General features: G+C 38.0%; 1 protein-coding gene across 2 annotated transcripts in view; it reads left to right on the top strand.

Annotated features, from left to right (window-relative positions):
* The window catches only part of LOC109959527 (seizure protein 6), an 87,649-nt gene that overhangs the window by 20,278 nt on the left and 40,625 nt on the right, over positions 1–26,746 (top strand). For both annotated transcript variants that reach the window (XM_020598975.1, XM_020598974.1), the window contains exons 2-3: positions 24,650–25,408; positions 25,893–26,014. In XM_020598975.1, the coding sequence (XP_020454631.1) occupies positions 24,650–25,408; positions 25,893–26,014 (881 nt within the window). The remainder of the gene's footprint in view (positions 1–24,649; positions 25,409–25,892; positions 26,015–26,746) is intronic.

Consider the following 26,746-nt stretch of genomic DNA (forward strand, 5'->3'; position numbering starts at 1 on the left):
CTTTTTTGTTCCATTTCAATTGGAGAAAATACCAGGACAAATGAAAATTGGTCAAATATGCAACCTCTAATATTACACATGAAATAAATCAAATACATTTTATAATATGTTATATTTATTTGCCTTTATCTCTATTTTTGGAAAATTCCAGGGTTGCTGCAGGTACTGTAGCACGGCAGTAGATACAGTAGGATGGTTAACTGTAAAGTGCTTTGAAACCAGTTCTGCCACTGTGTTTAGTTCACAAGATTTGTGAATTGATGTTTTTATTTCTATTCTTAGACAGACAAGCCTCCAGAGGGACTCTTGCTTTTATTTTGATCAGACAAGAAAATATCCTGATTTTCCCAGTAATGATCCCCATCCTCCTCAGCTGAAAGACTGGCATCAGGACTCCCTGTAGACAAGCTAAATTAAAGAGAACATCTCCACAATGTAGACATATGGAATGCTTCACTTAAAGCATTAATCATACGCTGAGAGTCCTGCTTCAGCCCTTCAGGAAAAGGAAAGGAAAATACTAGAAGTTATGTGCTCAGCTTTCTCAGCTCTGCAGTGCTATACCAACCCACATAACTGCTCAACACAAAGCCGCACTAGCCTTTTGGAAACGAAATGTCAATTGAAAGTCATTTTTGTAAATAACTTTTTATTTTACTAGTCATATTAATAGCAGCCAGCAATTTCTTACAGCAGGCAGAATGAATGCATTCAGGAACTATATAATTTGCACTGAATTTATTCAAGATGTCCCCTCTCGTGGGTGTACTGTATGTGTTCATTCAGGGTATGTCTACGTCCGTAATGTGCATGTATATTGTTAATGGCATGTGGGTGTGAGCACTCGAGCATGTGGCTGAAAGAACTGTCACTAATAACCAAAATTAAATTTCTCTAGATAAACATATGGAGATTGCAGGCTGTGAAATTGACTTCAGGCTGTGAAATTAAAAGCAATACCCACTGAGGTGATGGCTTTCAGTTGTTTAGGGCCGAGACATGCTGCACTATACATGTGTCTATACTGCATTTCAATTAGTGCCCTTGATCATCTTCTTTAGCAAGTCTGATGTGGTGTGACTTTATGATCCAGGTGCTGAGACACCGGCTCAGTCTCAGAGAACTATTTGATTTATTTATTCATCAGGTGCTCTGCAAACTCACCCCTCTCATCAGTCCCTGTTCACACCCGGCAATCACAATCAAATGACATTCCATTTTATAGCCAAATGGGAATATGAAAAAAAAAAAGAAGTCATGCATCTTTAACAATTGATAAGGCTGACCCCTGCCAAAACTTTCCACTAACTCATAGCGTGGTAATCTCAGCCAAAGTGGATTAAATATTGAATAGTTTGGCGTGTGTGAGGAAGGAGAGCAGGCTAGTGAAATGCCAGGAGGATTAAGTTGAAGCGGATAGTGCGGCAGCAGTAACATGCTATCCTGGAGTTGCTGTTTCTCAATAATAGAAATGTCAGGAGCAGAAAACAGGAAGGAAAAGAAGGGGTGAAAGGGGTTTCCTAACTACAAGCCATAGAAATCATAGCATGTGTAGAATTATCATTACTTCCCACTCACATTGGCTTTAAAACAGCATTAACCTTTGCTGAGTAAATTCACACTTGTGCCGCTACAACTCTGGTGAAAGACTGGTGGTTGTTTGAAACAAAAATTCTCCATAAATATTGCCCAGTGTTATGCAGTGTTTTTTTTTTTTTATTTAATCAAATGTTTCATTAAGTGTTTACAACCACACACACAAACATACAGTTATTCTTACAAAATGCAATAATCCATAACAACTCACTAATAACCAATGCACTTTAGTGAAACAAACATTAAAACAACCTTGCCTTGAGGAGGAAGTCTTAATCATATCCATTTTCATGCTTTATTTTATAATGTTTTATCTCTCCCTGAGCGATCACTTTGTCAGCATCAGTAATGCCTATAAATCCTACTGTGGAGGAGATTAGTCTGTGAGAAGTGCTGCTGCCTGCAGTAATTAAAATTCTGCTGGATGGCCACCGTTTCTTCTGCCATCATCTCCTCCAAACATCGCTCACTGTCTGTCTCACTCACTTTGTCCTTTGGTCCCTCTCAATAGTTTTAATCAGTTACAATATATTTCAAGCCTGATAACAGCATTCTTTACTTATGAGGATGATAAGTAAGAAGAACAAAGAGACTTTTTGAGAAATAAAATCAGAGATTGCCAATGACAGCCATCTACTTCTCTACTTCCGTGGCTGTAGATCTTATATCAGGCATCATGGTTGTGCTGGTGTACATTATCTGAAAGAGACAAACTATTAGCTTTCTATTGTTATTTGTGACTATACAAGCAGTAACAGAGAATGACATATGCTTTAAAGGTTGTGTAAAATCTGACCCAGGTTTTATTCCAACTCCACAACACCACACATGTTCTGCTGCAAGGTACAATAGCTTTGATGTTTATTGCTGTTGAGCGTGAGCTACAAAAATCAGCATCTGCTTATTTAGTGATTCTTTTTTTTATCTAATCCAGATTTGCTGAAAATGTGTCTCTTCTGATAGATTCATGTGGCCTTCTGCTGATGCTCCCTAGCACTGATCTTACAAACCATGCCTGTCTGAGACTGGCTGTCTTGCTCAATAAAACATATATTTTATGATGCCCGAGCTTATAGCTTGACAGTTGCACTCAATCACAAATTGAATGAAATGCCATTGTGCATGGTGCTGCAGCATCAGCACTATGCAGAGTCAGTGCAGATTCTATTGCCAGCTGAAAAACAGCTTAATAATTTACAATTTTTTACAACCAAACTTGCGACTCTGTCTATTTGAACCTGACGGCACTGGAGTATTAGAGGTGCTGGCATGATTTATGGAGGGTTTCCATCAATCTGTCATCATTATGGTCATCTCAGGGAAAAGGTATGTATGTGTTCATCTGATAAAGACACCTAACTCAGCCCAACCCAGTGGACATTTCTAAAAAGAATTGTAGTTAGACCTTGATTTTTATTGCCACCATATTTTCACTTCTTACACACACTACATGACAACGCTGTATTGTGTGTGAACAAAATGATATTAATGGGAGGTTTAGATATAAGTATTCACTCTGCTGTTTCTCACTTCTTGGTCTTCTACACTAACTCCACTAGCTGCCTTACACCTGAATGGGCTCTCTGGTCCGACATGCTTGTTTCATTCCTTTTAGTTTCACACTTTAAGCTGAAAATGTTTGGTACAGCTCTGCTATCCCACTCATTTTCTCCATGTCTTCAGAATGACAGCAATCAAAGAAAAAACAGACATAAGCAATCCGTTTCTTATCTAAATCTTTCAAAAGGTCACAGACTGTATTTCAGACAGTAATGGTGCCATCCTTCAAGTCTGTTTTATTTATTCTTGCTCTATTTGTGCCACTTGTTGCCTCAAACATCAGCAGTTTATTTGCTTTATTACCCTATTAAACTACCCTTTTTCTCTGAGTTATACTGATGGTGCAAGTGGTCGATGAGTCTGTGCCTCATTTATAAGTTCTCCACCGAGTTATGAGCCAAATTCTGAGTTTTAATCAACAAGCTTGCCAGCTCGCTCGGCACCTGATTTTGTTTATGGCTTCCGTGACCTTTTTCTGGGCCATAAAGCTTGGTCTGTGCCAATCTCGGTAACTTTGTGGGGTCATCATTTCATCTATAACAGCATGACCTAAACTCTCTCTGTCCTCAGCCATCAGACTGAGAGGAGATAGATGGTTTTATCTGTAAATGTAGCAATTGCACAACACATGCTGGCATAAATTCCCGGCTGATAAGAAGAGGCCTTTACAGGACAGCTTGCAGGTTATGGCTGCTGCTCTATCCACTGCTATCCCCCTCTGCTGCATGGAAACAGAGTAGAAATCACACTGTCTGATGGCCCAGCTTTAATATAGTTACAAATATTTGGTAGCAAATTAGCTTCTGTGAGCCTATTTAACAACAACTAATTAATTAATTGCATGTAGTTATATACTGGAACAGTTGTTTACAGTGTACTGCAGCAGCTACAATAATACCTGCTGCTATGTTAAATGCCTTAATCAGAACTTCTCCTTTCAGGATGAACTGCTGTCACACAGCATCATGTGACACATCCCTCACCCTCACACTTCCACTTCCATACAGGGGGCTGGCCATCAGTACCATAAATGCTAAGCTTGATGGATATGGGATGGCAGAGAATATCGACTGAAGGGACTATAGTTTAGTGGAGTGAGCAGATTGAGTGGATTAGAAAAGTGCAGCAGAAAATTCTTTAAATCCTAAAGCAAGCACACCAAGACCAGCTCCACAAGAGGTTAATTACTTCTAAAAGGACAAAAAGGTTTTAACCCAACAGAAAAACAAATCAAACTATAATCTTAGATAGGTGCAGATTTATCCTAATGAATGTACTGTAAAGTGCTGATAAATAAATATGGGAACCTAGAAGACTTTAGGCTTATTTAACCTTATTTTTTTTTGTAAATATGTACATACCTTTGCTTATTAACAGTTCATTTACATTCATCATTCTTCCAGTCATTTGCATTCTCATTTTTATTTAAAAAAACTAACAAACTGAAAGAAACACCTACCTAAAAACATAACCTTTGGGGCAGAGCAATATGTGTACAAATTTGTACTTTGGGCGCAGAATATTAAAATCAGAGTGACATGGTCTGATGCTTTTAGGCTACACATCAGTCCAGATCTGTGATTTAGTTACTTTTATTTATTTTTCCTGGGGAGAAATGATGAAACTACAATGATTTGTTGTTACAAAATGAAAAACAGCAACTCTTACAGGCTCAGTTAAGGTCAGAATTAGCATAACCTCCGTGTGAGTAGCCACACATAAAGGCTGCTGTCCTTTTAACCTTGGAGCTGAAACCGCTTGCAGTACTGACAAAGTGATGTGTTGGAGTGCTTGCTTATTTGCCTCCCTTGGGCAAGAAGCGGACAGGTAGCTGGAGCTGTGTGAGGGTGCTGGCTGACTTTTTAGTGACGACAACTGATGCTTTAACAAGCCCTAAATTAAGACTCTCTCATTTGAGTATTTAAGTCACAGGCTGCTGGTGCTGCTCTTTTTAGGACTGGCTTTATACTTGATTAAAAATTCTTTCAACTAAACTATAAACACAATTCACACTTTAATCATACTGAAATTAATTGAAAACAACATACTATGATCTTGCACTTTAATTTTTCCTTTTCACAAACAAGTCAAAATCAAATCAAATCAGAATTTACTGATATAGCACTTTAAAAACAATGTCTTGTTGATCAAACTTCACATGCATATATATCTGTGTGTGTGTGTAATATAAACAGGATTATTATGGAAAATAAAAAGCAACACAATAAAATAAAGGTGATATAAAACTATAATAAACAGAGAATATCGCACTTCACTATGTTTTAAAGGCCAGAGAAATAATGTTCAAAGCAGTGATTTAAGAAGAGCAAATAACTAAAGGCAATGGGATGATATACTGTAAATGGTGGCTGCATTTATGGCTCCATTTAATTTATTCCTGCCAAACACCGGAAAAATATCTGATGACCAAATGGGTAGGCCCCTCTCACAGGAGACTGAGCTAATCAAACATCTAACAATGAGACAATGTGTATCACATAGTATGGGTTTCCAGTAGTGCTGACTGTTATGTTTTCCTCCTGTGCTGGTAGATCCTCCTGTGCCAAGATTTAAAGGATTAGATTGGACTGCTGCTGACCACTTCACCTTGCACTATTGTGACTACTGTTTGACACTCAGCTTAACCAGCAAATGTACACATTTACCAGATTTCCTTTGGGACAATGCATGTATACTATCCTGTACAGTGCAGTGCTGCTACTGCATTTTAATTGCTTTCAGTCATATCTGCTGGAATGTATGATTTGTGAGCTCATTTTTAACATGTTTTGCTATCATGAATTTCAAAAACTGTGATTTTTCATCTCTCTCTCTCTCTCACACACGCACACACACACACACACACACACACACACACACACACACACTCAATGATACAATCTTTGAATTTCATGACTATTTTCCACAAAAATGAAATGTGGCAGAAAAATGTTTAAATTGCAAGAGTGACCTCAGATACATGGTCAAGTTCATGAAAACGAAGAACAGGAATATATTCAGACTAAATGCCATGGATTATAAACAATATTCCAAAATATCATATTAGTTCTTAAGAAAAGTGCTGCCACCATCACATTCAACCAAAGCAAAAAAAACAAAACAAAACAAAACAAAACAAACCTTATCCTCAAGATAATACCTTTTTATAATCCAAGCTTGAGGTGACTTTTTAGGTGCTCAGTTATTATATATGTCTTAATTCCAAATTAACTTTCCATTTCTACCCTTGGCATTTTGATTTTAGTACCATGTATTTTATTGTTGACCACAACGCTCCAGTGCACCATGACTGTGCACGACACTTTAGTAGCAGTGGCAGCGCTTCAAACTCTCTTATAACCAAATCTATAAGCAAGGCAGATTTTAGACATAAAACATATGATGACATGAATATCCAACTTAATCTGCATTAATAAAAACATCTGAGCTCAATATGGAAAATCATGATTTCTTTTGCCCTGTTAAATTCTAAGGTCAGAGGAGTAACATATGACTGGAGACATGCGATCATTTACGTGCACTGAAAAATATCTTTTCTCCTGGAGTTAAGAAGAAGGACGAAAATAATCAGTGCAGCAATGACTGAAAGAAAAATTATGCATATGTACTTTTCTTGAGCCATTAACACAGCAGTAGATAATGTGTGGTACCATGGTGCACGCTTACTGGCTTTGTTTACATTTCTTAAATGTGAGAAGTTTGAAAAGTTTCAAAGTTGGTTGAGGTTTGGAAAGAAGAGGTAAAACTGGGGGTGGTAAAAATGTTACACATGAATAAATACTGAAATAAAATACTTGCAATTTAGTTTTTATGGTTATGGTGGTTGCTATTTCATAGAAAAATATATTAATTAAAATGTGTGCTTACTAAACAGTTCTTTATCAAGACCACTCACAAACACTTACAGTACTGTCTTTGTGTTTTTACACCATTGTGCATTCCCAAATGAATCACCACTGAACAACAAAGGTGAGATATTTTTGTTATATAATTGGGTTTTGAAATATGAGGTCTTATACTACATGGATTGTGCTGAAATATTCTTGCTAAGAAACACAACTCCCCTAGATGGTAACTGGCATTCATTACATTGCTTTTGGAATGAATTTTTATTACTTTTCTACAACAAAATATCATCAAAACCTCTCCCTGCACTTGCCATTTCACAGATACCTTTATCAAGTCCTTTGCTGTGTATTTCATATAAGCAGGCTATGTCATACACTCAGCAGTGATGTAGGATGACATCTGTGATAAACGCACTGACCATAAACTGTCAAATCACAGTGGAATCTGCCTTCTGGCTTCTGCCTTTGTTACACACTGCATCCTTTCCTTTCTGTCTGCCCTTCAGCACAGTTACACCACGTGGACACACATGGTCAAAGTTCGCTTTGATGGGAGCTAAAGTAAGTCACATAGTGGCCAAAGGCATTAGCGGCCACTGCTAGTCACCATTAAACATCTCTTCACCTCTCTACCCATGAGCCTCTTTGAACCAGAAATCCCCACCTTGGCCTCAGCTTCTACTATGTGCTCTGATATACAGCAAGTGAAAATGTGAATAGTTTACAAGAAGAAATTTGTGTTTTTTTAAGACACACAGGGCTCAGTCATTGAGATTGTGGACACCTTTAAATACCTGGGGGTCCACCTCAACAACAAAATGGATTGGACTGAAAACACTGATGCCCTGTTCGAGAAGGGCCAGAGCCGTCTCCACTTGTTGAGCAGACTGAGGTCCTTTGGTGTGCGCGGGGCACTCCTTCAGATTTTTTATGATACTGTAGTGGCATCTGCTGTTTTTTACGCTGTTGTGGGCTGGGTGGGAGGTAGCAGGAACAGGGACAGAAAGAGACTCAACAAGCTGGTTAAGAGAGCTGGTTCTGTCCTGGACTGCTCCCGGATTCCATCGAGGAGGTGGCAGACAGAAGGATGCTGGTAAAACTAACATCCATCATGCACGACCCCTCCCATCCCCTGCACCACACAGTAGCGGCTCTGAACAGTTCCTTTAGTGCAAGACTGTTACATCCCCAGTGTAAGAAGGAGCGTTACTGTAGGTTGTTCCTCCCCACAGCAATCAGACTGTACAATACATCACTGCAGGGATAAGCTAGGTGAAAGTATGAGGGACTATGTAATAGTCAACTGAGGTGCAATATTTAAATCCTGGGGTAAAATGCATGGTTAATATGCACATATGTAAATTCTGTTCTTGATTATTCAAATACTTGATTCTGTCTATTTTTGAGTACTTGGAATTTATTTATCAGGATGTGTGTGTGGTGCTTGTTCTCATGGTGTTATGTTGTCTGTTCTCTGTTGCTGCTTGACGTACTGAAATTTGTTATATCAAGATATGTGTGTGGTGTTTGTTTCTCATGGTGTTGTGTTGTTTGTTCTCCATTGCTGCTGAAACACTGAAATTTCCTCATTGAGGGATGAATAAAGTACCTACCTACCTACCTACCTACCTACCTACCTATAACAACAAAAAGAGAAAAAAGATAAACACATCTAAAAGGATGGCACAGAAAAGTGGACGGCACTAGGTTACCTACATCAGCTGGCACACATTTTTTTCCTTCATCTCTTATTCCTTGCTCAGTTTATCTCCTGCTGACAAGTTGTCACTCTCCCCTAGTCTTTTGTCCTTTTAAAAAATACATTGTATTATCCCCCCATGCTTCATACGAAAATGCGATACTGCTACTGTCATTCGCTTTGAAAATAGATAACAGAGAAGCTTTTGGGCCATGTTTGTAAAACCTGCCAGAGGATACTGATCAGCGCTGATATGAGTTTTCACTGTAATATATTAACATGAAGTGATATCAAGATTTTTAGTTTCTGTTATAAATTGAAATGCATTCCATAGTCTTGTCATATGTCCGTGAAGTGCGGGACGGTGCTGTTTTCCAGTCAGATTTATAAGAGCTGGAACTAGGTGCAATTATTTATTATTAGATAGCATCCAGAACATAATTTAACATGGTGATACTGCAGCACAGTGAGAAAAAAGTAGAAGCAACAGCAAAGCCGGTCAGTGGTTCTCACAGAAAAAGATCCTACCCATCTGAGTCACTGCTTCTGGTGGACAGACTCCCTAGCTACAAAGGAACCAAAACAAACCTGAACTTTACATGCTGGAGTGTATCAGATTCATGAAAGGCTACCCCGCTGACAAAAAGAGATAACACGGTAGCAAACAATAGTTTTTTTTTTTTTTTGGCAGATCAGACTCTCATGTTGTGCACTACAGTGCAGTTTTGTAGCTGACAAGTTTGATATTGCAGTGTAACACAACGTAAGACAGACGATCACAGTGCGGGAGCTAAAAGTGGGACTTGTGTGTTTATACTGAAGACAACGAATGTTTCCAGCTTGCTAAAATCAAGCTGTTCATTTCCTATTTTGCTGCGTAGCAATGGAATAAGCAAACAGCTGCGGATGTGACAATCAGCTTTGATGTGTGTCTCTTACACGAGATGGCACAAGGGTTAGAGCTGGCGTGGGTGTGGCCACCTGCTGCTGTCTTTTAAAACCTGGAGAAACTGTGCTATATTCTCAAAAGGTTTCACAAAGGAACATACAAAAAAGACAGAAAAAGGAAATGAAAGGTCATTTCCTACATTGTAGGACTATCAGATAATATGTGTTACTGCTCACCCATTAATTAATGCTCATCTTGAGATCAGTTTAGCCTAGGTTGTCTTCAATCAGTCATAGTACCTCAGTCAATCATAGTACCTCACGTGCATACATCAGATTTTCACCAAAAGAGATATACTGTACAACTTTTAGTATAAGCATGTTGCTACCAATTTTATAACGGAATGGTCGCATCTTTTGCAAATCTAGGATACACTGCTATGACCCTGCAGAGACTCAGGCTAGACTGCTAAACTGATTTGCTATAATTTCTCATTCTTAATGAATGGATGTAAACTAAGCTTTGCTACTGTAGGTGTTGGTTATTTGTGCTGCATTCAAAAGAAAAATACACAAGTGTCTATATCCCTTCAGAGCTGTGCACTGATCAAGCCAAACCAAATTCTTTGGTTTTAAAATCACAGAGTGATCACAGAGTTGAATCCCATTTTATATTTTTATATTATATATATTTATTTGATATTTATAAAGTATATTTTACATTATATATATATTAAATTGGAATTTTTTTTGTAATTTTATTTTGTAATTTACATATAATTGTAAAATACATTGTATATTTAAACTCATGATCCTGAGTACTTTGATTAGACTGAGCTTCATTTTTAATGCTATTGCAGTAGATATTTTTTCTGCAAAACCCATTCATATAAAATCATGTCATTATCTTCTTCACAGAATTTTCTTGTTTCTCTTTGAAACATCTAATCACAATTTAGCAACAATCAAGCATTGTTGCTTTAGCTGTCATGAACATTTTTAGAGGTTTAGAGTATTACTTAAGATTTTAAACCAGATATGAGCTCAGAGTTGTGATGAATCATACTGTAGATGAAGTGTTTGTTTATTGATTACAGGTTACCTCCAACCCTGCAAATGACATTATGTATGAGAAAAGAGAATTACCATTCCAGTGTTTTTCTGCTATAGTACGGCATTGTTTTTGACTAAGTCAGTCATTGTACAGTACTGTTGCTTGCAAGGATCTATAATTAACAGAGCTGGATTAATGGAGCAACACTTTAATGTCGCCCACACAACAGTTTACCAGCATGAAACTAGGAGGAAATGTATATTAACTAAATAACTGGGCACTAAAATTTCTTTTCCAGCCCCTAAAATCCATTCAGGCTAAACCACTTTAATTTTCACTCTTCTGTTTTTTCACATGGTGCTCTTTCACACAGATTTGCTCTTGTGCCACATATGTTTGTAGATCCACTTAGGGTGGCCAGGCTTGAAATCCAATTTTGGTGAAGCTATAAAGTACAGAAAAAAATAAATAGAATAAAAAGTTTATAAAGTGTGATGATTTTTTTCATTACTCCGAAGCCAATAGAAAAGAGCTTTGCAACTTTTGTGCAGCGATAGGTGTTTTTGAGTTTGTACACTTACAGCCAGCAATGCTAATGCTAAAGTTTGTTTCCAAAGAATAACAGCTGCTTGGCAAAAGACTTGTTCATCACCTGGGTTGTGTTTTTACCATCTGCCAGTGCTTCAACTTTATTGGCTCCACTGACATGGTAATTTACAACACTTCATAATAACCTGCTCTTGCACCATGAGCTAGGGCTCTCCTTTTGTGAGGGAAGTTTAAATAGGACGAGAACAGAATATGTTGCTCTATCAGTCACAGTTTATTAAAGCAATAAGTTACAAGAGGCTGTTATTTTCAGTTATTTAAAACAGCTACTGGAAGGGCTATTCAGAGAAAAACACCCTCATATGGTAGAATGGATGATTGCCTTAATAAAAGACGATATAATCAGTATTACAAGTCAAGATGATCAATAGTTTTTTAACCAAATTGTACCAGTGACATGTTACTATTTTGAGTCTTCAAATATGAAGCAGTTTCCATACCAACTAGTTTTACATTTGTGTTTTCATCTGTCCTTGTTGTATTAGTCATGTTTGTGTACGGAATTATTACACTGCCACATAAGATACTGAATTACTTAGCTGTGCCACAGTGACAGTAACCTCCATGGTATCAGCTCAGCAGGGAAGCAGAGATTGTACAAATGATGTAAAAAAATGTACTGTACATTTTATTGCAAAGACAGGGCAAAAGTGCTAAAACTAACTCAAGCATTACAGTATGATTTCTGTTTTTTTTCTCAGTCTTGCTCTGACTCACAGCTTAGGAGAGTCATACTATCTCTTCTTATCATCAATGACAAGTTCATGTTTTATTTTATCCTACTGGGCCTTATCTCCCTCTAACCTTATTCAATGCTGTAAAAACATAGTTAAGCTCTATTTGGGGAGAATTTGAAGGAGCTTGCTTTAAGTGTACCATAGCACATGACTGACTGATTTATTGAATAATATTTAGTTTTTATACAGGAAAGCCGTCCCTGGTAGGCTAGTGGTTAAGGCGCAGTGCTCTTGCTGCTGCAGCCTGGGTTCGAATCAGGGTTGTGTCAGGAAGGGTGTCCGGTGTAAAATACATATCAACATGCGAGTCGTCAGTGTGACAATTCTCTGTGGCGACCCCTAAACGGGAAAAGCCGAAAGTGACTTTCTTTCTTTCTACTTAGTTTTTATACAGGAGGACTGTTGATCCCTCTTTCAGCTGCTCTTGTTTTGCTTCTTTTTTTTTTTTAAGAAGCCACAGTTTCCTCAGTAAACTGATCTGGACTTCACCAGAATTTGAACACTACAGGTTTTCTGTGACCAGGAGTGGATCTATCAAAATTACAGGACAGGGTGCCTATGTTGGGGAACAGACTCAGAGAGGGGTGGCACATTGGAAATGCATGTAAAAAGTAAACCAAACCCCTAGTTCTATGAAATACTATATCAGGCATTATTAAGAATCAAATTGGTTATTTTGTGTAAAAATAAGACACATGCTTTCTTTAGCTAACGTTGGCTTCACTTCTTATTTGCACACCCATGGCTATGACATTGATAGCCAAATAAAACTAATACTAGTGAGCAGCATGTGTACAGTACATGTGCACACACAGTAAACATGTTAGGGAGTGGAACAAACCTCACATCATATATTATGACACATAGAATAGTCTTTTGATACATTTTTGACACTGGTACTGTGACACCTACTCTGGCACTATTATAATCCTGGATCCCAGATACATGACTAATACACAGATACAAAATATATGACCAGAGTATTTGCTGATGCTCAAAAGGTATTCCAGAAAATGACAGAGGCATGCTTACAGTTTAAAGCTTTTTGTTTTACTTTAAAAGCATTATAAGGAGGAGGTGTTGGGAACATCGTGTGTGCAAGGTGATTGTTCTTTAGAAATGATGCTTAAACAGTGGTGGTCCATATATTTTATGATTGGACATTAACAAGCATATATTAAGAGATAATACAAGCAGTGCTGTTTAGTATGAATATGCTTTTAGATTCAATATATCCAACATGTACTGGCAAATGGATAATATACAGCAAATGGCAAAAAAATATTTTAACTTTATGCAAAAAAAGCACATGTGTACTAAACACTTTCCCCCTACAAATGCTTGTTTTACCTGTGTATCTGAAACGCACACAGAAGACTTTTAGTTAAGAACATGATGGTTCCTGGCGCTAAAGGGTGCTGTATCTATCAGACCTCTACACAAAGCATCATCATTTATCACTGTCAGTGTTAATATTGTTTCCCCTCACTTCCCAGTAGGCAGCGTGTGTTTTGGTTTACAGCATTTATGTTTTCAGACTTGTGTACTCACAGGCCCTCACCTGGCTCTGCTCTCTGGCATCCCCCTGACAAAACACATAAAACTAATTTCAACATTACATGCAGCTAGCGTATTAAAATGCCTCTGCTTGAAGACATCTTTCTTTCTCTTCTCTCTCATCACTCCTTCCAGGATTTAGCTTATTGTTTGTTTTATATTCGTTCTCGTTTCAAGATTGGTTTGTAAAATGTCCTGGTAGAAAGACTGAGATTTGATGCAGTTGAAAGATGTGGAGTTGTAGTGAAATCATTTTCAATAGCTTGAAAAGGTTTTTATTGTTAAAAGATAAGTGCAGTACTACTACAACTATTATTACTGCTGTCTGAATATAATAGCCCACCGTAATGTTTAGTAGAAATGTAAGAAACAGTTGTAGTTTTTAAAAAACCTGGCTTGATACCCTGTATGGATGACATGCCAAAAAGAGACCTATTTTTTGTACAGGTTTCCAAAAGTTACAGATTAAACATTTTATTTACAACCAACCAGAAGAGGGCTGAACACCCTAAAATAAAAGGTCTACTGTAGGAATTAAGCCAGCTGCCCTTATTAGAGCCAGAACGATGGACTCTAGCTGCTTTTCTATGTTTAGTCCACATCACTTAGATACATTTTCCCAGCGTAGGTCTGTCATGTGTCTAGGGAAAAGAAAAACATTTTCATCAGTGAATGATAACCTAGCATTCGGTCTTTCTTTGTGGCTGTTGTGTGGCTGATGTGTGGCTGTCTTTCCATAAAAGAGATTCAACTATCAAGTAGCTAAAGCAATTTTGGACATATAGTCTCTCTGCTCCCTCTGACTTTTTTCTTCTTTTCAAATTCTTTTGAAAATTCAGTTGCACTTTATTTTATTTGCTTGCTTTGGCAAAGTGCGATTTTTGTCTGAGAATCTGCTCATCCACCTCCTTCCAACCAGTCCAATAAATACATGAAGGTCAAGGTTCACACTCGAATACGATCACTTCTGCTCTTAGTAAGTTCACTTTTTACCTCCTCTCCATGGACGTGCACATCCATAATTCTGAACATAAAAAAATGAAAGAAAACTGGTATAACACAGTATTATAAATATGAATTTGCACATAAAGTTCACAAGTGATTCCCTGCAAACCACAGATTTGCCCTGTATCTAATATCTTAGTAGCCACATTAGAAATCATTGATGAAGTATAATTTTCATGTCCTGTTTACATAATAAGCTCCTCATGGCAGCATATGGAGATGAGCAGGACTGGCCTCAAGCAAAAGATCAGAAACCAAAGCCACAATTTAAGATCATGACATATTTTTCAGAGAAAGGTACTGTAGCATAAAGAGGTGTTCTTAAAATGGCTATTGTAATGACTTGCTCTGTTCAGCTGTCAGTGGCAAAATAGCATGGTGTTGAGCAATGACACACTATTCAGTATATGGTCAAATATGAGTGTGGCTGTGGTTGATATGAAAGGGAACTGCAGAGTTTTGTTCAAACAGGTTTCAGAGAGTGTGTCGGTATACTATCCAGCTGCGTGTGTCCTATATGAGTGTGAGTGCACCAGGCAGCACAGATCAGAGGAGTGGTGCTGTATGTCAGGCTATAAAGGGGTAGACAAATGGAACAGCTGGTCAGGCAAAAGCTAAGGTACAATGTAAACTGTACTGGGTGTTATCTGGACTCAAATAGACACAGAGACAGTTTGACTGAGAATGTCTTATTTCAAAGGGAGGTGACTCTGCAGGAATAAGACTCCCACAGAGGCAACAGATTTCTAGTTTGCATGAGTGTTCAGGAAAGTGAATTGGAAACAATTTGGATAATTGTGAAGTGTGAAGAGCGACACAGTTGGCGTGAAGTGAGCTGCAGGCCTGATGCTGGGTTTAATCTACACAAAAATATGCTGTGGATATATATATGTATGTGCTTTAAAGATGTGTCTGTCTACCAGGGAGCTTTTCTTCTGGCTTATTTTCTTTTTTCCCCTTCAATTCAGCTGCAATAAAAGACTATTTAAAAAAGCTGTGGAAATAGCAGGGTGCCAAGCAGGCCAATTTCACTGATTTTTAACCGCTTTTCCATGGACTCGCCAAATACTGCAGTGCTTGTACAACTCATTGACAGTGCTCACTTCATTTCAAATTAGCTTCATTAACATGAACACAAAGCAGTGGAGTTTTTTTTTTGCCAAAAGCAAACATAAAAAAGCAAAGATAAATATCCTCAAATGTATCTTGTTCACACTTTTCCTAGTTTCAAATATTGCCTGGTAAAGAAAATGGAGCCATTCTTTAGGTTGACATTCTACATATGATTCAGTGGTAAGAGCCTCCTTATAAGACACAGTACAGAGTTTTTATAAGTGTAATGGCATACATGAGCATATCAGTCTACAACAAGTACACAGATAAGGCTCAAAATTACCCAGGCTGGTCGTTTAGTGTTTACCTTGAGCTGATGGAATTGTTATGTGGGCTGGAAAATCGTTATGGAAATCAAGAGGCTTTTAAATTCATCACTAATGTCTGTGTGCTCAGAAGGAGAGCCAGATATACAACAAACACCCTCAGAGAATACTCTCCGAACTATAACATGACTGTAGACTTACATTATATATTCCTGCTTCTATACACTGAACAGTAAATAGTACCAACTATTTTAAGGGGTCAGTTAAATTTAAAAATTCATGCTATACGTACAACCAAAAAAAGATTTTGTATTTCTATAAATGGGGTAAAATTATGGAATAATTTAAGTGTGGACATAAAAAATAGTAATAGAATTGACGAGTTTAAACATAAATATAAAGGTATGTGTCAATCAAGATATATGCAGGAACAGGCTTAATGATTACTATTGTGGGTGTGGTGTATATTTTGTAACTATTCTTTAGTATATCACTTGTTTGATGTAAGAATGTTAACAATGTTATTTTCTTTTTTAGTATAATATGTGTGTGTGTGTAGTAGTGAATCATTTACTGCTTGCAAACCAATGATGGTAAGATGATGTCATGGGGTAGGACTGGATAAGTCTGACTTCTTCCTACTCCGTTCAAGCATGTACTAGGTATAAGCAAATTGATATTGGATTGTGTGTAAAAATGTATGTTGTTATATTAACTGTTTTATATGCTTGAAAGAATAAATCAAATCAAATCCAAATCAAACTAGGTAATGATAATGATAAATAATAAAGGACACTGTCACCACTGTACTAAGAGGAGCCAGATGCAGACACAGAAAAAGAGAATAGTGACAAAGAAACAAGACTTTCTTGATCATATTACTACTACTACTACTACTACTACTACTAATAATAATAATAGAGCAGGTGAAAAAGATAACAAAGGTAATATGGATACTAAGATAAGTATATGTTCACAGTTAACAAAAACACTGACAATGGGGAGCAAAGCAGTAAGTAAACCCAGGTAAACAAGCACTCGTCTAAATATTGTGGCTAAATGCTGAAACTAACCTCAGTAACCCAGGGAAGTATGATGACTGGCTCAGGAAAAATACTATGATGCAGGTAATAATAGCAGACTACAACACACGACATATGACACGCAGAAATTATAATGGCAGATACTGTATGTGGCAGGCAGACAGGGGCAAGGCAACACATAACATATGTTAAAGTGTAACTAGAAAAGAGTTCATATGAAGACAGGACGGCCAATCGGGGAACAACTAGGGTCCAAACACAAAACAGGCAGACAGGAAAGGACGGGTTACTGACCAGATGTCCAGAGAGAACATAGGTCCTCACACAAGTTAATCCAGCCTTTTGAGTGAGGGAAAAGCAGAGTCGGAGTCCGTGGGAGAAAACTGGGATGAAAAGAGTGAACAAATGCTGGAGGACAACGGCTGAGATCATGAGAGGACACAGTCAAAACAGAGCTAAAGAGTTATTAAATCCTAGTAATCCTTCTCAACAAGTGTTAAAACACACAAATTCTCACAATATACAGTAGTAATCCATTACAGGTTTGAAAGTTGTAGATCTTGTTTCACTCACAGCTCCTTCTAATTGACTCCACCATGGAGTAAATGAGAAGAAAATGAAAAGATAAATCACCCTAATGGAATGAAATGAAGTGTGAAAAGAGACATTCCTTTCAGTACAGTATTTCCTAGGATGCAGCATGTTGGTAAACTGAAATACAGCAAGGATCTGACAGATTTCGCCATGATTACAGAAAATTATGCAATTTTAATACCAGGCATTTGTACAGCAAGACGCGCAGTCACTGATTCCTTAGTTTTCTGGTCGAATGAAAAAAGATCAACATAAAAAAGTGAAATGAAAAGATTATACAGATGAAGAGAAAACAAAATAGGCATAACTGTGGCATAAATACAAACTGATTGACTAAAATAACAAATGACAGATTTTTAAACAATTTATTGCCAATTAAACTACTTTTAGCCCTTCACAATGCAGTTTGGATTTTTTTTTTGTTAGTTTTTTTTAGGTTCTCGTTTACCCCTGCAGCTTTGTGTTTTACAGTAGATTTTATGCAAATAGTCTGGGTAGCTCTGTTTCTGTTCTGCTCCATCTTAAAGGTCAGGTCTTATGAGCCTCTCACCACCATTAAGACAGTTTGTTTAAAAACTGTCTGAAGGACAATGCTCAATGAACTGAAACACAGACAGGCCATAATAAATGAAAGGGAAAACTTATGGTTCCGCTCAATGAAGTCAAAGGGCAGATGTGGGATTAAAGTGTTTCATCTCAATATACTTTTATCCCCGTGACTTAACCAGACAGAAAAAGGAAAATCTTATGCTTTGAAATAGCTATTTCCACACAGTCAAGGAAGTCCTGTTCTTTCTAGACTGTAAATTACTAACTGAAATTGTGACCTTTTGTTTTATGTTTGTCTTGTAAAAGGCTTGTTCTTCTAGCCAGTGCTCATTTAATTCATTTTTTTCCATTTCTTTCCTGCTACCTTTCAAAAAATATATATATTTTTTCACTATAATGTATCTTTCACACCCATGAACTAAATTAAATTATCAATTCATTAAGTTGACTAATGGAACCATTTATCAGTTTCACCCCATTATTTCCTGTAGTCTTTCTTCACTGCTTTATGCAAAGTGTTGAATCTGCACATACTGCAGGAAATGCAGCAAATGTCACTAACAGGAAATTTTCACCTTAGGTTTTGGAATGAATTCATGAATGCACACCTCCAGTGAGGACTCTAGGAGAAGTCGTGTAGAGCGATCTGGAGACCTCGTATCCGAGCCCAGCGGAAGCTGCTTATTGATTTGCTTGTCTAGTGGCTTTCTGAAATAATAAGGAAATAAAGCCCCTGGATATAAGGAGATTGATGTCAATCAGTAGCCTGCCTCAAGTGTGGCTTGTCCCATCTTATTAGTGCTCTCTCCATGCACTGAGTGTTCACTGATGACTCCATTGATATGCAACTGAAGAGATAGGCTGTCTGTTGCCATCTTGAGGAGGATTCCCCTATGACTGCTCACTCTGTCATCTTAAACAGCGAAGACTGAGAGATTATCATAGATCCATAAAATATCAGGGCAAAGCGTGAGCTTGTACCTCTACTCTAAATGTCACAGATAATCTAAATGGCTGGACACCTTTTATTATACTGTAATTAGGTCATTTGTGATTAACTATAAGACTGCAAATATGCTTTATAATTTTAGAAGTCTTCTGCAAACATTATTTGCCCTTCCTTCTTTCATTAGAGAAAAACAACAGAAAAATCCAGTTGAAATGTGGCATAAAATCCTGTTATACATTATGCTGTTAGTTTTATTTTTCTTCTTAGAGTAGGGCCACGCCTTTTAAAACATTTGTTGATGTGGCAATATGTTCTGTAGAAATTTTAAAGCATAAAAGGACATTTTCACTAGTTTTACTGCAACTCTACCTTTGTTTAGATTATTTTATACTGTCCATTTTTCTGCATCACTAACTAGGAGACAGTTAGGAGATGGTTAGCAATAAATGTTAGCAATAAGGTTGGGGTGACATTGTTGCTGGATGTGTTATGGGGCATAAGGATCCAGTTGGTTCCTGAAGGAGTACATTTTCCAGACTCTTAAGACAGTATTCTTCCACTGAGAGGCTCACATGTCCTAAATGTGTTCTACTGAATGTGCTCGCAGAAGAAGCATTTCCCTAACTAAATTTCCCCAAGGACAGTAAATGGTGTGTTATAGCATTTGCACCACGGCTCACAAAAGGATAAGAGCAGTTTCATTGTGTCATGGTAATTACCACCTATAATTTATGAATTAGGTCCAATTACCCAGCTACGGTGTTGTGTAGTGTAATGCAGTTACACCCATAACCCCTTGACTCTGCATCATGGTATCCACTTTTAGCCTATGACCAGTACAGTACAGTACAATACTTTCACAAAGGTTAACATCTGACATCTTCTAATTTTTTTATTGCTTGGGTTTTGATGCACCTTGCTAGTGTGTGAAGGGTTAAATGTGATAACATGACACCTATTCTGTGAACCTGACAGACCAATAAAGCTCACCGACAGTACACTGGTTATACTAGTATATTACAGTACATTTATTCCTGATTGGAATCCTTCAAGCACAGTCAATTTAAATTGGCTGCCAGTAGGGTGTGATTTTCTAACTATCTATGGAAACAGGTGAGAACAGTCAAGGTAGAATAACAAATCATAGCTTCAAGATTTGTGTTACATTTAAATCATGTCACTGCACAAATATTCAAATAAACTTTTTATGTTACATAACAATGGCTGTTCAGCAAAAGCCTCTCTTCCTGTACTATACACTGTAGGTGTGCCTGTTTGTCCCTGGGGAAATGCTTGAGAACACAGGCTGTCAAACCCTTTAACAAAAGATCGTTTGGATCTGTCTAATTAGCTTCTTGGAATAACCACAATTCAAAATCAGAGCAGGACAGAATCCATTTTTGAACTATACACTGAAGGAATGAATTGGTAGCAGTGCTTATGTGTCACCAAAGACTTGTGGTGAGTGTACACGTTTACTATAGCCTACTGTAAGTCAATAAACAAAACAAACCTGGCATAAAAATGGATTTTGAGCCAGTACAGTCACAGCCATTCATCAATAAACAATTTTATTATGCATCATCAGTTGTTCAGGTAACATATTGTCCAGATATAAACAGTGATGAGCTAATGCGGGTCTTGTTTCTGGTACAGGGAGGCACTGGGCCTGCACAACCACATTCCACTGGGGGTTGTTAGGCAAGAACCTATATTTTATAAACGATTAACAACATTTGCTATTAGCCTTCACATGCATGAATGATGTATATCTAATATATATTTTTACATTTACAACCAATGTGACTTGACTCATAGGAAGAGACTCTACTTTGTTATCCCTGTTCTGTATTTATTGATTTACACTGTACTCATACTCAGCAAATGACATTTAAAACCCAGTTTTCAGCTCCATTGTCTGAAACTTCAACTATAAACACCCAATTAAGGTTCAGAGAGGAGAACAGTATGGTAGCAGTACTTGCTCCTCTGTAATCACCACAGTGAGGTCTCCAACCTGTACACATTGATCCTGTATTGATCTGTGTGTGAGAAACTCAGGTTTAACCCAGTTCTTCATTTTCCCTCTCCACACTCACTCAATATTCTGACTGAAGGGCAGCAACTTGGTGGTCAGAAGCTTGACCAACAGAGACATAGAGGGCAATAAAGATAAGAAAATAAGAGACAGGGGTAAGTTCCCAATAACAATAACTTTGACAAAGGGATAATTCCCCAACTTTATGTGTGGGTTTGAGACTCCTCTATACTTGGCAATTACTAGGAGGGGGCAGCTTTAAATACTTAAATCATTTACAAAGATCTCCTTTTACACCTACACTTTACTCTCTTTGGTAGTGAGGCATGTCATATTTGCTTACTGTAGTTTGCCTTTATAGCACAGCTGTGGCTGCTCTTGTTGTGACAGAATAAGGCTACAAGGAAATGTTGCCCGTCCATCTTAGAACATCAAAAGGTCTTTGAAATGTTTCTTTCACCAAGAAAGATTAATGTGTCGCTGTCCTGGCTGCCACTAAAATGTAAAACCATGTGTCAGTTCCATCGGCCTGGGACCGGCTTTGTAACAAAATTGTTTATTCTTCCTCCTGAATAGCCTGATCAAACTATTATTAGTGTGCTGGGTGGTAGTAAAACCACTCTGCACAGGCAAAGTGTTACATTGGCTTGCAAGTACTCCTGAAGTTTTACGAGCAAAGCAGAGCTTCTTCTGTGTTACAGCTAATTTTCACATTTATTTATACACCGTTTCTCACTTTATACATAAATGTTTGTTTCCTGCTATGGAAATCCTTATAGAGTCGATAAAGACAAAGTGAGTTTTCTGAAACATTTGAATGTTTGCCTCCTGGCAGGCAGATTTAAGCATCTCTTTCATATGCAGGAAAAGCAACTGCTTGTAATCACTACAGTCAAAACAATCCAGTCAATTGTGGAACACGTAAGCTCTAAAATTTAATCAGGGGGATTAAACAGGTATAGACAATAGACTGAATGGCCATGAACTTCACCATGAACTGTCAACCAGAAGATGTTTGATACCATTCAGGCACGGGGAAGGATGTTTAAAAAGAAATGTCTCACAAATTTGCTTTGAAAACCATTTGAGATGTCATGACATGCTACTGTATTTTACTCAGCCTCTAGCCATTGCATCATCAATCTCCAAAGACCATTTTTGAATAAATCTTACATCTGTCTTGACCTCTAGCTGAGGCTTCTTATTTTCTCTTGGAACACTGTAGCTAACAGAAACACTCACCATGACGATATCTCACTTATTTGCAGCCTGTGTCAACAACATCCTTTCATCTATAAGCATGAAAAGCGTGCTGGCAGCTTTTCTACCTCATTAAGACAAACTGTCACCCAGAAAGCAGGCTAATTAAGGTGTCAAAGCAGACGGCATTGTTTCATGTAGACATGTACATAGACACATAAGAGGATTATGTAAACTGTTTTTTTCTTCAGTATTTATCTTAACTATTATTTAGGCCATACTTTGAGACACATGGGATTGTTTTATGTTAATATTGCCACACTTTAGGTCTGCATATTAGCTGTAGAGTATACAGCTGCACTGAGTAAAGATGAACAGGGAAATGCTGGAAGAAGGTGAAACAGTGCTTGAAATTAGGTGCAAAAAAGAAAGATGTGGATTGCATTGCATTGATGCTAACAAGAAAGCAAGAATTGTCTGCTAAAAGGATGGTGATTGCCATACAGTAGATGTTTTTTGTCCAGCAATGCCTAGACAAATCCATTTCATTTCCACTTCTGTCTTAAAGGCAGAAAGAAATCCTGCCAACGCACACCTTAAAACAGCAAGTCAGCCCTAAAATTGCAAAATCTAAAGAAATTCTTTCCCACGTAGTCTTTGTTGTTGTGATCTGAGCATGGCTAGGCTAACGAGCAGACAGCTGGAGAGCATTTGATCATTTGCTATAACTGTCCTGTCAAAGCCACTGGGGATGTGCAAAGAAGTTCATGTTTGCTGATGTTTACATTGGCTAGAGCATTTAGGGATTTGTACTGTGGTTTTCCCCCAAACTACTGAGGAAGCTGTAACAGATAATCAGGTGAATATGGTACTCTTGGCAGTGGCTTGGCTACATAAACATATGGCATGAACTGACTGAGCTTTTAAATGATATGCTGATGTTTGAAATGACGTAGAGGTGAGTTGACAGCAAGTTTTGTCTTCGGTTTTGCCAGTCAGTTTATGCTAGTCACATTTATGTTGCTTGTTTCCTATTGTTGGCATAATTTTATTATTTTTGAAAGTTATTAATAAATATCAAATGCATGAACCTCTCTGAGGTTTGATGCTAAACTAACTGTGTTTATATGTTTTGTTAAAGTTGGAGATCAGTACATCTTTAAATGGATTAGCAGTAACATTTTCAAAATGGAAAGAATATCTTTTGTTTTGGCAATTACTGTCAAATGCCATGTAAAAGTTTCATGTTTACAAGTATCTAGTGAGAGTGTTGGCAAAAAGGAAAAATAAGTAATTTAGTATTTATTCCTTTTTTACACATGTAACTGTGACACCTTCCCTATGCAGTGCAAGCACATTTCTCACCTATTATGATTTATTGTAACACTATTTGGAATGCTGGTTTTGTTTACTTGGGTTATTATAACAGTGTATGCATTTTTTACATTTCCTTTTTGAGTGGTTTACTGACTATTCACTGGTTGAGCACTCTTACTGTGGAACCTGTAATGCTTGCACTGTGTTCCAGTGACGTTTGCGCGTCTTGGAGAGATTAAAAAAAGAGGGAATGAGAGTACAAGCCAACAAAAGGAGGCCTTAGAAAAATATGTCCTTTTAAACCTTTTATCCTACAAGTAACTAAAACATTTCTATTCAGTCCTTCTCTGCTCTGAGATTTCACTGCCTACAGGGTGTGACTGTGGTATTTCTCTTTGATAATAAACTGGCTTTTAGCAAGCTGCTTCTCACCACTGTCATTACTAATCCACGTGGCTTAAAAGGACATCCTTAGTGGTAGCTTTGTGAAATGTATAGCAAAGTCAGATACTGAATAAATAAATAAAACAAATCTATGTATATTTATTTTCTGATATTAACACCGAAGATGCATTAAAATATAAAATGCAGAAGATGCTACTATTATAATCAAACAGTTTCATGTGTACTGTACATTATTTGTACTGACCTACTTATGTCAAGCCACCAGACTGTTTAGCTATTATTAAACCTTCTATAATGGATTGTATAACAAATTACACTATGCCATTGTTCCCCACAGCCTCACACATGTACAGTACAAACGCACACACGTTCACGCACAATGAACTGATTAAAATAGCAGCATAATATGTGTGGAAGAATTATACAAAAGGACAGCCTCTCACCTCATTAGGCATAATTTTGGTGGATTATAGGCTGGCACAGTTGATGATTCTATAATGAAACTGTCAAAAAGACGCACTGCTCTGTATTGTATGTTGCTCTTGTAGTTCACTGGACCTGAGTATTTTGCTTAAAGCAGCTGCGTTATCTTTACTTTCAGGTCCAAAGGAAAGCAATGGCATCAGTAAGAAGACAGTGGATCCAGACAGGAATCTCTTCACCCAGTCATCAACACAGGACACAGAGAGTGAAGTCCACTTAGTCACCACAGTCTCACCCATGAACATGCCCAACCACCGACCAGTCCCTAAGGGCCTGCTGCTTCATGAGCACCTGCTTATAAGGGACTTTGAGGGGGACCAACATTTTTTTAGGAAGGATGGCTCTGTGGCTGCATATCCCATCATGCCAGACTCTGCATCTGCCTCAAATGCAGGAGACCCTGTCACTCAAATGGTACCACATAAAGATGCCCCAGCCTTCTCAGACATTGCCTCTACTGCTACCGCTGCTGCCACCTCCCCACTGACCACATTCTCTCCCACAACACCAAAGCCACCAATGTCTCTCCTTCTAAGGAAGTCCTCTAAGGAGAAGACAGACAAGGTAGACCCAACAACAGACTCCCTCACCACTCACACAATGCCAAACAATAGAGATTCAAGCAGTGACCACAACCCAGTGGCTTCTTCATCCTTGCAGAGAAGTCAGGCTCAAAGTTGGAGGGCTTTTCCCGTAGAGGACTCCCTTGCACCCTCCTCAATGAGGATGGAGAAAGGGGAAGCTAAGGAAACACCACTGAAATACAAATCCAGCCTTGATCATCCTCTCCCCAACCTAACTGATGTGCCCCAAGGAGAGGGTACCACCATAACGTCCACAAGTGTTATCACAACTACCACCATCATGCAGTCATCAGGTAGGCATGTCCATGTTCTCTCTGACTTTCAAAGATGTACCAAGTAGAATGTTCAAATGACATTGAAATAAGTAGAAGCAGCAACAAAATTACTCCCACCCCCACCCCTCATCCTCCACTGGAAATTTAAAATTTAGTCTCTTCCCCCTAAGATTTAACACATCCATCTCAGAGGACAAGAAAATTAAGCATTAGGTCATCAGGAACCAGTGCTGTTCATTTTGCATGCAGCATAGGGCAATTTATCTCTCAAGCAGGAATAACAGAGTTGTTCATGTGTCCAAAACAATCTGATTTTCCCTGATGTGCCCTGCCTGTCCTTCTCACTGGTCACCGAGGGCTGAAGGCCCAGATGAGCGGTGTCAAAGAGGAAATCTGCAGAGATAGTTAGAGGGTTACGGGGCCACAGAGATACAGGTGGGCTGTCAGAAAGATCAGTGGTCCGGGAAAAGGGAATCACTTGTCATTTTACTGTCTCCCACAGAGCCATGCGGTCTGAATTTCACTGACCCTGAGGGTAACATCGAAATCCTGCAGCAACCTGACTCTGGAGTGGAGTGTAACTACTTGGTTACTGTCTACCTGGGATACGGCATTGAGATTCAGGTCAGTGCTAAAGGCTCACTGTGATGTTGTCCCCTATTAACTACAAAATGCAACTTTTGATAAAGTGGTTATATACAAAATTACACTTTACATTAAACTTGGATTAAAATATTTTTGACCACTTGAGGGCCAGTGACACAAGCCATAAATCAAACTGACATTTTATTCCTTTTAAAGTTAATAGAACAAGCAAAAATTTACTTATTTACACATCCAGCAGATACAGATCAACACTAGCATATAATGGGAGGTGTGTTTCTGGCTCAATGACAAATTCACATTTGATATTTACTTTCCTTTTAGCTCTGTTTTGGTCTCTACCAGTCCATAAAAATATGATATGATATGATACAATATGAAATGATACTATAACACTTTATTATCAAATAAAATCTGAAATTTGTCTTGCCTCACAAGGTAGCTCCAATGCAAGACCAAACAATAACAATACTACCAAATAGTAACTTTGGTAGTTTGCTGGGCTGAGTGGGTGGACGGGGGCACTAAGTGACAATGTGACTCTTTGGCTGCTAAAGAGAGAAGAGCTGAGAAGAAATGACAATTATCTCTGTCACTATGAGCAATCTAATTTATGTACATATGCCATATGACCCACTGCTAATTTAAAAATATTAATAACCACCTTAATAAGAACTGTGCTATTTCTTAAAGTCAAATAATTTAGCAGAAAAGGGATCCATTCCTTCATCCGTTGAGGTGCCCTAATATAAT

Source organism: Monopterus albus, unplaced genomic scaffold (assembly GCF_001952655.1).
Source record: "Monopterus albus unplaced genomic scaffold, M_albus_1.0 scaffold39.1, whole genome shotgun sequence".
NCBI classification, from domain to species: Eukaryota; Metazoa; Chordata; class Actinopteri; order Synbranchiformes; family Synbranchidae; genus Monopterus; species Monopterus albus.